Raw genomic sequence first — 15,483 nt, forward strand, 5'->3', positions numbered from 1 at the left:
CCATACGTATTTTTTTTAATCCATAACCAAGTTTTTTTTAAGGCAAAAACTCATAGTTTGTTGTTGTATTTGTAACAGATATTTTCTAACTTTAAGCATTAGCCTAAAAAAAAAGACTTTTATTTGCTCGCAGAATTTATGATATATTTCATTTTTCTAGTATTAACTCAGGAAAACAAATCTGGTTTCTTCTGTTTGTGTTTATTTACAGAGAATCAATTTACCTCGCAATTAAAATATTCTACTATCCAACTTCAAATATTTCTGCTGGCAAACAAAAAACATTAAGCAAGACAATATTTAGTTTTCCCAAAACTAACTTTGAAACATTCCTTTTTAACTCTGTTCACCAATATGAAGACTAACTGCCCTAAAGGACTAACCAGGTAAAAGCCACGCCAAGAGCATTTAGAGGCAAGAGTTTGGCTCGGACATCCTTCTCCTCAGAGGAGTTACCTTCTCTTTAACCAAAGAAACTACACAGGTATTCTGGGTCTAAGCCTAGAAGGAAAACCGTTCTCAGGACTTGGTGGGAAGAGAGGTGACCCAAGGATGGAGGAGAAACAAGTCCTTTTTATAAAGCATTTCAGTTTCTTTTGAATAGTTCCAAATTTGGGCCAGACTGACGGCCTTATTTGCAATTACACACATACTTTTGGAGATACTGCAAGGTGGGTCCCAGATGACCACAATAAACTGACTATTGTAATAAAGGGAGTCGTAGAAGTTTTGGGGTCTCCCAGTGCATACAGAAGTTCTGTTTACACTATAGTGTAGTTTAAGTGTGCAGCAGCATTATGCCTAAAAAAAATGTACATACTTTATTTAAAAAATACTTTATTGCTAAAAAATGCTAACTATCAGCTAAGCCTTCAGTGAGTCATAATCTTCTTACAATAGTAACATCAGAGATCACTGATCACAGATCATTTTAATGATGAAAATGTTTGAAATATTCCAGTTACCAAAATGTGAGCAAATGCTGCTGGAAAACGGCTCCAACAGATCTCCTTGACAACCAGTTGTCACAATTGGTTTAAAAAAAAAAAGCATATCTGTGAAGCACAATAAACTGAAGTGCAATAAAAATGAAGTATGCCTTTATTTTTCTACCAGGAGCAGAAATGTCAGTAACAGATAAATTTTTCTTCACAGAATTCTCATTTAAGATCCAAATCCATCAAGGACTTTAAAATAAGAGAGAATATTTTTTTACTTTATTTTCTGGAGAAAGTAGGACCAAAAAATGTCATTAAGAAAAACTGAAACTAAGAACTTCTAAAGTCAATAACATACAAAAAAAGTTGAAAGATACTTTAAAAGACTTTCAATAACAAAAGCATAATCAAGACCCTGAGTCGTTTTACCATCTTGCCAAGGGAATACTATTTACATAACAAATGTGTTTCACGAAGTTCCCTTACTCTTAATACAAAAGGCATGCAAGCAGCAGGAAGCCGGAACGCCAATTAGATGGATGCTAGGAAAGCCGGCAAAATTCAGGTTTAAACAGAAAGAAGTAGGGAAAACCACTAGGCCATTCAGGTATGACCTAATTCAAATCCCTTATGATTATTCAGTGGAGGCGATGAAGAGACTCAAGGGATTAGATCTGACAGACTGCCTGAAGAACTATGGACAGAGGTTCGTAACATTGTACAGGAGTTAGTGACCAAAATTATCTCAAAGAAAAAGAAATGCAAGAAGGCAAAGTGGTTGTCTAAGGAGGCTTTACACATAGCTGAGGAAAGGAGAGAAGCAAAAAGCAAGAATGGGAAAGGTACACCCAACTGAATGCAGAGTTCCCAGAGAATAGCAAGGAGAGATAATAAGGGCTTAAATGAACCATGCAAAGAAGTAGAGGAAAACAACAGAATGGGCAAGACTAGGGATCTCTTCAAGAAAATCAGAGATACCAAGGGAATATTTCATGCAAGGATGGGCACAATAAAAGACAAAACAGTAAGGGCCTAACAGAGGCAGAAGAGATTTAAAAGAAGTGACAAGAATACACAGAAGAACAATAGAAAAAAATCTTAATGACCCAGATAACCACAATGGTGTGGTCACTCACCTAGAACCTGACATGCTGGAGTCTGAAGTTAAGTGGGCCTTAGGAAGAAACACTACAAACAAGGCTAGTGGAGGTGATGGAATTCCAACTGAGCTATTTCAAATCCTAAAAGATGATGTTGTTAAATATGTCTCACTGCTGCACTCAATATGTCAGCAAATTTGGAAAACTCAGCAATGGCCACAGGACTGGGAAAGGTCAGCTTTCATTACAATCCCAAAGAAAGGCAGTGCCAAAGAACGTACAAATTAGGGTATAATTGCATTTATTTAGCATGCTAGTAAGGTTATGCTCAAAATCCTTCAAGCAAGGCTTCTGCAGTATGTGAACCAAGAATTTCCAGACATACAAGCTGGGTTTAGAAAAGGCAAAGGAACCAGAGATTAAATTGCCAACATTTGTTGGAACGTAGACAAAGCAAGGGAATTCAAGAAAAAATCTACCGCTGCTTCATTAACCAGGCTAAAGTCTTTGACTGCATGGATCATAACAAACTGTGGAAAATTCTTAAAGAGATGGAAATACCAGACCACCTTACCCGTCTCCTGAGAAACCTGTATGCGGGTTCGGACGCAACAGTCAGAATCTTACAGGGAACAATTGACTGATTCAAAACTGGGAAAGGAGTACAATAAGGCTGTAAATTGTCACCCTGTTTATTTAACTTATATGCAGAGTACATTATGTGAAATGCCAGGCTGGATGGATCACAAGCTGGAATCAAGACTGCCATGAGAAATAAACAACCTCAGACATGCAGACGATACCACTCTAATGGCAGAAAGAGAAGAACTAAAGAGCCTCTTGATGAGGGTGAAAGGGAAGAGTGAAAAAGCTGGCTTAACTCTCAACATTCAAAAAGCAAAAATCATAGTATCTGGTCCCACCACTTCATGGCAAATAGAAGGGGGAAAAAATGGAAGCAGTGACAGACTTTATTTTCTTGGGCTACAAAATCACTGAAGAAGGGGACTTCAGCCATGAAATTAAAAGATGCTTGCTCCTTGGAAGGAAAGGAATGACAAACCTTGACAGTGTATTAAAAAGCAGAGACATCACTTTGACAATAAAGGTCCATATAGCCAAAGCGATGATTTTTCCAGTTGTCATGTATGGAAGAGGGAGTTGGACCATAAAGAAGGCTGAGTGCCAAAAAATTGATGCCTTTGAATTATGGTGCTGGAGAAGACTCTTGAGATTCCGTTGTTGGACTGCAAGGAGATCAAACCAGTCAATCCTAAAGGAAATCAACCCTGAATATTCACTAGAAGGACTGTGCTGAAACTGAAGCTCCAATACTGTGGCCATGTGATGTGAAGACATGACTCACTGGAAAAGACCCTGATGCTGGCAACAATTGAAGGCAAAAAGAGAAGAGCACAGCAGAGGATGAAATGGTTAGATAGCACCACCGATGAAATGGTTAGATAGCATCACCGACTCAATGGACATGAATCTGAGCAAAATTGGGAGATAATGAAGGACAGGGAAGCCTGATGTGATGCAGTCCATGGGGGTCACAAAGAGTTGGACATGACTTAGTGACTGAACAACATGACAGCCTCGGTAAGTGCCTTAAGTTTGAGATGGCAGCATGAAATGCAGGATATTAGATGGATCAGGAGGGAAAACCAACTGGAAAGGGTTGGCTCTGGAGGCCAGGAAAGGGAAGCGTCAAGGAAGACGTCTAGAAGGAGAGCAGTGACCATCATTGAAGCAAGGAACTCTAAGAGGAGCACTTTGAAGGTGAAGTGCAGGAGCTGAACACGTTAAACGTAAAGGTAATAGCAACTTGAACACAGATGTGAACTCAGAAGTTTCTTTGAGAGATACGTCTAGGTCAAAGGAAGGATCAAAAGGTCAGGATTTTCTAAACCCAATTCACCTTAAGAACTAAGAACTACCATACCATATACCATGGTACGAGCCCATGATCTATTAGGTCTAACAGTCCATGTCCTTTCCATCAATCTCTTATCTACTGAAAATAACCAACTGTTTGGCAGAGTCCATAACAAAACATCAAAAGCTCAGTACCTGCTTTGTTTCTTGAGCAGTTCTTAAGTCTAGAACAACGTAACCAATAGTTTCTCTGGCTGAAGTTGAAGGATCCAAGGCAAAACACTGCAGTTTGATAGGAGTACGCTGTAGCCTGTAACATAACAATTCATGTGATAAATAAAATCACTTTTGCTTAATACTGAACTTTCTATTTGCTTTGAAAAACCTACTTACTACTACTATTCAAGACAACTATTATTTTGTTGGATAACCTATACCTGTTCTGTGCTTTCTAAAAAACTCTTCAACTTCCATGAACTATTAATTATGTCTACTTATCTATATACCAACTATACACAAAACATGTGAAAAAAAAAAAAACATTTAAGTCTCTCTCATCCAAGAAGCTAACATCTAGGTCAATGTTTCTCAAGCTTCTGTGACACACAGAATGTTTTCAAAGTCAAAAATTACCATTAATCCTCAAGACTGATTTTAAATTGTTTTTCTTAGACTTACACACATAAAGCTTCAAAAACACATATATATGCCTTTTATTTAGGTTTTTTTTATGTAGATGAAAGAAATCTTTATTGAATCTGTTACAATATTGCTTCTGTTTAACGTTTTAGTTTTATGGCCCTGAGGCATGGATCTTAGCTCCCAGACTAGGGATGGAACCTGCACCCCTGCACTGGAAGGGAAGTCCCTATTTATATGCTTATAACTCTCTTTGTTGCTAAAAAAAAAAAAATGAAAGAAACTTAAGAATTAAATGTCATAACATTGTAGATCATTAAAATTAAGTTAAAAACAATTCAGTGTAATACATGATAAGGTCATGTAAGCATGAGCTTGACTTATGCAACATGGCTTCTTTTGAGTCTGGAACCCCTACATACATAGTAAGCTGACTGGATTTTGCCATCACTGCCATTATCTAATGGAATGACTGGGCACAAAAGTCATCATTTATGTATTTATCTGTGTTATTTTCTCAGTCTACTAAATACAGAGTGGTGCCACTTTATAACAACACAATCATATACACAAACACCAATGCAGGCACTAGTATCTCAATATGAAGACATTGTCTGAGCAGATATTCCAGAAGTCACTAAGATTAACTGCAAAATTTTAGTCTCCTCTAGGAATTTAATACCATTTCAAAGAAACTCATGGACTAATCCAGGGGATCTTCCCAATCAAACCCAGGTTTCCTGCACTGCAGGCGGATTCTTTACCACCTGAGCTACCAGGGAAGCCTACCTAGATATATATACACACACACACACACACATATACAGTAGCTCCGCTGGTAAAGAACCCACCTGCAATGCACGAGACCCCAGTTCCATTCCTGGGTCAGGAAGTTCCCTTGGAGAAGGGATAGGCTACCCACTCCAGTATTCTTGGGCTTCCCTGGTGGCTCAGATGGTAAAGAATCCACCTGCAATGCAGGAAACCCCAGTTCAATCCCTGGGTTGGGAAGATCCCCTAGAGGGCATGGCAACCCACTCCAGTATTCTTGCCTGGAGAATCCCCATGGCAGAGGAGCCTGGTGGTCCATAGACCACAAAGAGTTGGACATGACTGAGCAACTAAGCACAGCACAGTACCTTCAAGCATGCACACATGTGCGTGCACACACACACATCACAAATTGAAACAACAGCTGAACAGATTGAAAATAACAGTCACCTGTGCTGATGAAGTGCTTTCCTGTCAATTTCCCAGGCTAACTCAGTAGCAAATTCCGGCTGGTCTGTATGGTCCACAGGATCAGTAGCCAACTGCTCTCCATCAAACTTTGCTTCTACTATAAGCATATGTTTTGGACGTTTGGGGAAATGGCGACCTAGAAAAAAAAGACTGTACAGGTTAACTGGAAGTGTACAAAAATCAAATACGGTCCCTTGGCATGTAAGTTTTAAAAACTGACATGTTAACAGTGGTTAACTTATCATGTATTCCATAAACTAACTCACTAGCACATACTCACATATATACTCAAATTCATGATTCATAAAAACATTAGTCAAATTGGAAGCTGTAATTAATAAATTAGTGCTTCTCTAACACTAATGTGCAATGAATCAGCCAAGGTCCTGTAAAATGTAGATTCTGGTTCAACTGGTCTGGGATGGGCCCAGGATTCTGCATTTCTAACAAGATCCCAGGAGATGTCAACGGTGTTGTTCTTGGTTCACACTTTGAGCAGCAATGATCTCAATAACATTCAGAATTAAAGTGTTAAAAATGTGATTATACCAATTTTAGATATTACTAAAATCACTGCAGACAGTGACTGCAGCCACAAAATTAAAAGATGCTTATTCCTTGGAAGAAAACCGATGACCAACCTAGACAGCATATTAAAAAGCAGAAACATCACTTTGCCAACAAAGGTCCATCTAGTCAAAGCTATGGTTTTTCCAGTAGTCAAGTATGGATGTGAGAGCTGGACCATAAAGAAGTCTGAGCACTGAAGAACTGATGCTTTCAAACTGTGGTGCTGGAGAAGACTCTTGAGAGTCCCTTGGATAGCAATGAGATCAAAGCAGTCAATCCTAGAGGAAATCAACCCTAAATATTCATTAGAAGGATTGATGCTGAAGCTGAAGCTCCAATACCTTTGCCACCTGAAACGAAGAGGTGACTCCCTGATGCTGGCAAAGATTGAGGACAGGAGGCATAGGGGGCAACAGAGGACAAGATGGTTGGATGGCATCACTGACTCGATGGTAATGAGTTTGAGCAAATTCTGAGAGATAGTGAAGGACACGGAAGCTTGTCATGCTGACTCCATGGGGTCGCAAAGAGTCAGACAGGACAGAGCAACTGAACAACAACTAATACCAGTATTTAATATAGAACAGGTTATCTGGAGAGTTAAGAAATAATCAAATTAGCAAAAACAAATTTACCTGAATCTTAATTTTCCTGTTAACACAGTAACAGGATCAATGTGACCACATGGACCACAGCCTTGTCTAACTCAGTGAAACCATGAGCGCCATGCTGTGTAGGGCCACCCAAGACAAACAGGTCACGGTGGAGAGTTCTGACAAAGCATGGTCCACTGGAGAACGGAATGGTAAACCACTTCAGTATTCTTGCCTTGAGAACCCCATGAAGAGTATGAAAAGGCAAAAAGATAGGACGCCGAAAGATGAACCACCCAGGTCAGTAGGTGCCCAATATGCTACTGGAGATCAGTGGAGAAATAACTCCAGAAAGAATGAAGAGACAGAGCCAAAGCACAAACAACACCCAGTTGTGGATGTGATTGGTGATGGAAGTAAAGTCCGATGCTGTAAAGAGCAATAATGCATAGGAACCTGGAATGTTAGGTCCATGAATCAAGGCAAACTGGAGGTGGTCAAACAGGAGATGGCAAGAGTGAACATCCACATTTTAGGAATCAAGAGAATTAAAATGGACTGGAATGGGTGAATTTAACTCAGACGACAATTTAACTCAGAAGACAATTACATCTATTACTGTGGGCAAGAATCCCTTAGAAGAAATGGAGTAACCATCATTGTCAAAAAGAGTCCGAAATGCAGTACTTGGATACAATCTCAAAAATGACAGAATGATCTCTGTTCATTTCCAAAGCAAACCATTCAATATCACAGTAATCCAAGTCTATGCCCTGACCAGTAATGCTAAAGAAGCTGAACAGTTCTATGAAGACCTACAAGACCTTCTACAACTAACACCCAAAAAAGATGTCTTTTTCATTATAGGGGACTGGAATGCAAAAATAGGAAGTCAAGAAATATCTGGAGTAACAGGCAAATTTGGCCTTGGAGTACAGAATGAAGCAGGGCAAAGACTAACAGAGTTTTGCCAAGAGAACACACTGGTCATAGCAAACACCCTCTTCCAACAACACAAGGGAAGGCTCTACACGTGGACATTACCAGATGTTCAATACCAAAATCAGATTGATTAAATTCTCTACAGCCAAAGATGGAGAAGTTCCATACAGTCAGCAAAAACAAGATTGTGGCACAGACCATGAACTCCTTATTGCCAAATTCAGACTTAAATTGAAGAAAGTAGGGAAAACCACTAGACCATTCAGGTATGACCTAATTATGACCAAATCCCTTACAATTATACAGTGGAAGTGACAAATAGATTCAAGGTTTTAGATCTGATAGAGTGCCTGAAGAACTATGGATGGAGGTTCGTGACATTATACAGAAGGCAGGGATCAAGACCATCCCCAAGGAAAAGAAATGCAAAAAGGCAAAATGGTTGTCTGAGGAGGCCTAACAAATAGCTGTGAATAGAAGAGAAGCGAAAGGCAAAGGAGAAAAGGAAAGATATGCCCATATGAATGCAGAGTTCCAAAGAATAGCAAGAACAGATAAGAAAGCCTTCCTCAGCTATCAGTGCAAAGAAAGAGAGGAAAACAATAGAATGGGAAAGTCTAGAGATCTCTTCAAGAAAACTGGAGATGGTAGGACCTAACAGAAGCAGAAGATATTGAGAAGAAGTGGCAAGAATACACAGAACTATACAAAAAAGATCTTCACGACCCAGATAATCACGATGGTGTGATCACTCACCTAGAGCCAGACATCCTGGAACGTGAAGTCAAGTGGGCCTTAGGAAGCATCACTATGAACAAAGCTAGTGGAGATGATGGAATTCCAGTTGAGCTATCTCAAATTCTAAAAGATGAATTTGGGAAAGTACTGCACTCAATATGCCAGCAAATTTGAAAAACTCAGCAGTGGCTACAGGACTGGAAAAGGTCACCTTTCATTCCAATCCCAAAGAAAGGCAATGCCAATGAATGCTCAAACTACAGCACAATTACACTCGACTCACACACTAGTAAAGTAATGCTCAAAATTCTCCAAGCCAGGCTTCAACAGTACGTGAGCCATGAACTTCCAGATGTTCAAGCTGGATTTAGAAAAGGCAGAAGAACCATAGATCAAATTGCCAACATCCACTGGATCATCAGAAAAGCAAGAGTGTTCCAGAAAAACATCTACTTCAGCTTTATTGACTATGCCGAAGCCTTTGACCGTGTGGATCACAAAAAAAATAGAAAATTCTCAAAGAGATGGGAATACTAGACCACCTGACCTGCCTCCTGAGAAATTTGTATGCAGGTCAAGAAGCAACAGTTAGAACTGGACATGGAACAACAGACTGGTTCCAAATAGGAAAAGGAGTACGTCAAGGCTGCATATTGTCACCCTGCTTATTTAACTTTTATGCACAGTACATCATGAGAAACACTGGGCTGGAAGAAGCACAAGCTGGAATCAAGATTGCTGGGAGAAATATTAATTATCTCAGATATGCAGATGACACCACCCTTATGGCAGAAAGCGAAGAAGAACTAAAGAGCCTCTTGATGAAAGTGAAAGGAAAGTGAAAAAGTTGGCTTAAAATTCAACATTCAGAAAACTAAGATCATGGCATCTGGTCCCATCACTTCATGGGAAATAGATGGGGAAACAGTGGAAACAGTGTCAGACTTTATTTTGGGGGGCTCCAAAATCACTGCAGATGGTGACTGACTGCAGCCATGAAATTAAAAGATGCTTACTCCTTGGAAGAAAAGTTATGACCAACCTAGACAGCATATTCAAAAGCAGAGACCTTACTTTGCCAACAAAGGTCCGTCTAGTCAAGGCTGTGGTTCTTCCAGTGGTCATGTATGGATGTGAGAGTGGGACTACACGGAAAGCTGAGCGCCGAAGAACTGATGCTTTTGAGCCGTGGTGCTGGAGAGCCACAAGGTGTTAGACTGCAAGGAGACCCATCAGTCCATCCCAAAGGAGATCAGTCCTGAATGTTCATTGGAAGGACTGATGCTGAAGCTGAAACTCCAGTACTTGGGCCATGTGATACGAAGAACTGACTCATTTGAAAGACCCTGATGCTAGGAAAGATTGAAGGCGGAAGGAGAAGGGGACAAGAGAGGACGAGATGGTTGGATGGCATCCGTCCATGACTCAATGGACATGAGTTTGAGTCAACTCTGGGAGTTGGCAATGGACAGGGAGGGCTGGCATGCTGCAGTCCATAGGGTCGCAAAGAGTTGGACACAACTGAGCGACTGAACTGAACTAACAGAGTAAAGGATACTTTACAAATTAGCCAAAGGAAAATAAACACATTCATTCATTCATGTTATTTTCAATGGCAATGCTATACACTATCAGGAAATATTAAAATATATGCATTACTGTTCATCTGTACTGCCTGACTTCATTCCTTCAGTTTGCTGAAGACATATTCAGGGTTAGGTTTATGCCAGAAAATGGGATGCAAAAGGAAGAAAACAGAGTATGTGTTCTTGAAGAGTTGAGGGTCTAGTGGAAACAGACTTAACACAGTGCAAAAAAAAAAAAAAACAACACTAAAAAAGAAATAAGCACTAAGCATCTTACAGCCAGCATGTCTGCAGGTCTGGTGAGGGGGTTTCCGTGAGGGGCGTTTAACCACAGTTAAATGAGTACATCCCTCCTGCCACTTACCCTGGTTCAAGCTGCTTAAAAGGAATTAGGCTGGTCATAAAGACCTTGATTGCAAACCTGTAGTGTCAACCAAAAGTTCTCATCTGAAACTCCCTATGAAGAGTCTTGCCACACTGGGCATGGCTCTCCCAATTAGAACTCAGGGGCCTCTCACAGGACATCATTGTTGGCTGCTCTAATCGATCACTAAGCTTCACAAATGAATTTCATATGTGTCCAAAAACACCCCTATATTTTCAGACTATCCTAACTACAACTTCCAATTAGCTTGAAAACAGAGGATAAGTATGGGACCAACAGGTGCCTGCCTCGTCACAAAGACAAAGACGATCTTGAAAACAGAAACCCTTATCATTCTCATCCGTGGAATCTAGTACTTAGCCCAAAGTCTGCTCATGGTAGAGGCCCAGTGATGTTCTTTTGAATAAAGAGCACTTCTAGAAGCATAGCCAAGAAATTGCAAGCAGTTCAAATAGTTGAAGGACCGGGAACATATGAATACACACAGCAGGAGAGAGAAGGCTGAAAAGGGAGGTCACCAGTCTACCCTAAAGGCCATGTATGCCACTCTAAGCAGGACCTTATCCCTCAGCACATCAAAGGACTTTAAGAAAATTAGATTGGCATTTCAGAAGTTACCCCTGACAGTAAGGCGGACAGTGTTTTCTGAAAACATTTATGAAACAGACCACTGAGATTACTACAGTAGATTAGGGGGATAATGACAGCCCCACAGCAAGGCACCCACAATGGAAACTCGTTCATTTAAAAGTTTACATCTTTTAAAAAGTTATATAAAGTACCTACTATTATTTTTAAAATAAAATCCAACACTTGGTGACCATCTCGATGTTGGGGATGGAGAGGGAACCCAGGAAGACGTTGACTCCCAGCGTCTTGGCTTGAAGCAACAGTGTGGTTACAATGAATAGAAATACAAACACAAAAGGAGGAACAGCTTGGAGGTCTGCATATGTTTATAGCAACACCTAACTGACCTTCCCAATTCCAGGCTCTCTGGAAACCACCACACTCAATCCCACAGTGGTCTGAATTGTCTAATCGCCTAGGACTCTTCTATCCTTGATTACCTACCAACCAAGGCACTTCGGCCATCAACCTAATCCACCTCCCAAACCTGTGTTTACAGACTGTATCATTTATTTTTAATTTATTTACATTACATCCCAACATATTATGTCCTGCACATTAATTTGACCTCCCTAAGGAGACAGAACCTACAACCTTGAAGGGAAAGAGAGTGCCTTACATTTCTATTACCTCATAGCATGGGCCACAGTCCAAAAGCTTTTTGTTCACCAAATTACAAGGGGATTTTAGTCCTATGTCTTTAAACAGTCAGTAACCTAACAGTTAAATCTTCCCCAACACTATGGATTCCGGCCCATCTTCTCCTTCAAATGTTTTCTTTCCTCTCACCTCCCAAAGAGTGCCAGGCCTCCGTGAAGTATCTCCCCTGAAGGGCAGGGGTCCCCAGCCATTCCTCTCACCATTCAAGATGACTCCTTTTTGTCATATTATTCAAAACCTAACCTCAATTTAGCCATCAACTTCTATATCCTCCACTTTCCTGTTCTCCAACCACACTGAATCCAAGCAATCAAAGAACATGTCTAGCTTTACTATCCCTTAAACACCACTGGCTCTTCCCTTTGCCTGGAATGCCTTTCCTTCATTTTTTCTCCCCCTGACAAACTTTTAATCATTCTTTATGACCAAAAAAAAAAAAAAGTCATCTCCTTTGGGAAAAACGTTCCCAGCTTCCCCAGAGAGAGGTGGTCATTCCTTCTTCCACACCTTGATAAGTATTTATTGTTCAGGCTACACCAGTAGCTTTTGGAACCAGGTCTGTTGTGTTTTTATTCCCAGCACAGTGCCTGACACTCAGCGAGTCTCCAAACAAACCCAACTTCCGGGCATGTGCAACAGACCCTCTTGACAACTGCAGTCCTCTAAGCACCCAGTAGAGTGCTATATATGGAAGGGCCCCCCACAAAGACATCTGAAAACGCAAGAACACATAAACACTTCTGAAAAATGCAAGAAATATGTATTTGAGTCAAAGCAAAGTTCTCAACACTGATACCAGGAGGTCGCTGAACAGAACGTGCTTTCCAGGTGCTTTTCAGCTCCTATTATAAGCAGCATCGATATGCTGCTTCTGATGGAAACTTTCTCCAACATTCACTGGGTCTACGGCTAATCACGATAAATATCACCTCCCTTAATAGCAATGGCACCCACTCCAGTACTCTTGCCTGGAAAATTCCATGGACGGAGGGTCTGGTGGGCTGTAGTCCATGGGGTCGCTATGAGTCGGACACGACTGAGCGACTTCACTTTCACTTTAATAGCTCTCATACTCCCACTCCCTCGGGGGACTTTTAAATCACCTGCCCAACAGACCTTACGGCATACAACTTCAAACAAGTCTCTGGGGACCGCACCAGCGACGATGACAGGGTTCTTCAGGTTAACAAAGCCTCGGTCCCACACAACTCCGTTAACATTTAAGCAGCAGCAGCTGCAAACGCCAAGTCCCCGGTAGCTCACCTTCTAGGATGGACACGACGATGAGCAGTTGGTCGGACTTGGACACCATGGTCGCGGTCGGCGGCCGGTAGGCGGGGGTCTGCTGGGAGGAAGAGGGGCCTGGGTGAGTGGTGGGCAGCCGGCGACCCCTGCCCGAACTCCCGGCGAAGCTCCCGCCGCCCTCCCACAGCCCCGGACACCAGGATCCCGCTCAGCGGTCGGCCTGCAGCGCGCCAGGCTCCCCGGCCCGGGGCCGCCAGTCCACCCGGCCCGGCCTGTCTGCAGGCAGACAGGAGCCCGCCGCCAGAGGACCTTTTGCCGCCTGGGTAAAACCTTTCACACACCCGGACTGCTGCCGCCGCAGTTCCCCGCTTCCGCCTAGCAACCAGGCCCGCAGGCCTAGAGCCCCGGGAAGGCTGGAGGACAAAGGGTGATAGAGATCAGGGCTGTCGAGGATAGAACGCCCCTCAGCCCGCCTCACCTCCTACCCTTTTACGCTACGTTCCAGAGCCCTGAAGAAAAGACTAGCCGTTACCTCACAGCGCCCCCTGCTAGCCGGACCGGAGAAAGCGGGCGACTTGGTGGAGACCAACTGCGCAGGCGCACTACTGCAGTAACCCCTTCCCGAACTTCCCCAGTATGGAATGCGAATGTATTGTATTCTCTGCTTTTCGTCCTAGACAAAACCTGGGAAATACATCAATATAGATTTAGAAAACCAAAAAACCTAGCTCTGTTCAGGCCACCAGTGTCAATACTGCTTAAAAGTTAAATCCTGGAAAAATAATGATTTAAGTCTGAACTCTAAAATCAACTAAAATTGACCTGGCGGCAGCTCAGGTTTCACGCTTTGTAAACTAAAGTAGCGTCATTACGGTAACTGCTGTAACTGCTGGCAGTGACGTAAGCTCGCTGAGAATTTCCTGTACAGTAAAAACTACCCTAAAACAAAAACATTGTCACGTGGGCAGGAAAATTAAAGGTATAGGTTCTTCTACCCAGCGAAATCAAAACCAGAAATTAAAAAGCATCTAAAAGCTTCATTTTAGATGACATTTCCCCCTTTCCATGCCTTCTCCCCCACACACTTCAGGCTTTATTTTAGGAAAGATTAGAAGTCTTTTGGAAAGCACCTAGTTCTTGGGCGGGATCGGTGGGAGGAGGAGGAAGAGAGAACAATTTCTACTCCTTCACTCCGCCCCACCACCCCATCTCCGCTTTGTGCCCCAAAGAAAAGGAGGATGTGGAGACCGGACTAGACTACTTCTAAAACATTTTCAGGCCCCTTTAGAGGCCTCCCTGAAATAAAGCATTATGCAAAATAAAACCAAAGTAATGATCTACTTTGGGTTCAATACATTCTTCTGCAGAAAATGTCAGACTCAAAAGTGGATCGAATCATATAAGAACCCCCAGGTACCCAGAACGCAGCTTGGGAAATTATCTGACTGATAATATCTGACTGATAACTGAAGACCAGTCATCCTCATCCGTTGCAGAGGAACAGGTATTTGAAGGAAATGCCTGATAACTCAGTTGGTAAAGAATCCACCTGTAATGCAGGAAGACTCCAGTTCAATTCCTGGGTCGGGAAGATCCCCTGGAGAAGGAATAGGCTACCCACTTTAGTGTTCTTGGGCTTACCCTGTGGCTCAGCTGGTAAAGAATCTACCTGCAATGTGAGAGACTGGGGTTGGATCTCTGGGTTGGGAAGATGCCCTGGAGAAGAGAAAGGCTACCCACTCCAGTATTCTCGCCTGGAGAATTCCATGGACTGTATAGTCCACCGGGTCGCACAGAGTCAGAGGGGAGTTTGACTTTCACTTCACTTTCCTAATGTCATATCATTCCTCTCTTTCACTAAGTACCTCTAAAAGATAAAGTTTTTTAAATATCTTAAATATTAGATTTCATTCGAAGGACTGATGCTGAAGCTCCAATACTTTGGCCACCTGATGCGAAGAGAAAACTCATTGGAAAAGACCCTGATGATGGGAAAGATTGAGAGCAGGAGGAGAAGGGGACTAAAGATGACAAGATGGTTGGATGCTATCAATGACTCAATGGACATGAGTTTGAGCAAGCTCTGGGAGATGGTGAAAGACAGAGAAACCTGGTATATTGCAGTCCATGGGTCGCAAAGAGTCAGACACGACTGAGCAACTCAACAACAACAAAAGATTAGATACTTAACCACAATTGTACTGTTACACCTTAAATTTAACAATAATTCACTAATACAATTAAATATACACTGTTCAAATTCCCTGGTTGTCTAATAACTTTTTTCAGCTGGTCTGTTCAAATTAGGACCCAAAACACAATGTATTTGGTTCATCT

The 15,483-nt window shown here is 41.9% G+C and overlaps 1 protein-coding gene across 5 annotated transcripts in view; it reads right to left on the reverse strand.

The window, feature by feature from the left end:
• The window catches only part of CEP120 (centrosomal protein 120), an 83,470-nt gene extending 69,890 nt beyond the window's left edge, over positions 1–13,580 (reverse strand). For 2 of the 5 annotated variants that reach the window (XM_027546982.1, XM_027546980.1), the window contains exons 1-4: positions 13,488–13,575; positions 13,165–13,243; positions 5,777–5,933; positions 4,112–4,226 (exon numbers count right to left, since the gene is read on the reverse strand). In XM_027546982.1, the coding sequence (XP_027402783.1) occupies positions 4,112–4,226; positions 5,777–5,933; positions 13,165–13,213 (321 nt within the window). In that variant the 5' untranslated portion in view covers positions 13,214–13,243; positions 13,488–13,575. Of the gene's footprint in view, positions 1–4,111; positions 4,227–5,776; positions 5,934–13,164; positions 13,428–13,487 lie in introns of those variants that run through there. The other 3 variants (XM_027546984.1, XM_027546981.1, XM_027546983.1) reach the window with 3 other exon arrangements.
• Between the last annotated feature and the right edge of the window lie 1,903 nt (positions 13,581–15,483).

The sequence above is a fragment of the Bos indicus x Bos taurus genome, chromosome 7, assembly GCF_003369695.1.
Source record: "Bos indicus x Bos taurus breed Angus x Brahman F1 hybrid chromosome 7, Bos_hybrid_MaternalHap_v2.0, whole genome shotgun sequence".
Lineage (NCBI taxonomy): Eukaryota > Metazoa > Chordata > Mammalia > Artiodactyla > Bovidae > Bos > Bos indicus x Bos taurus.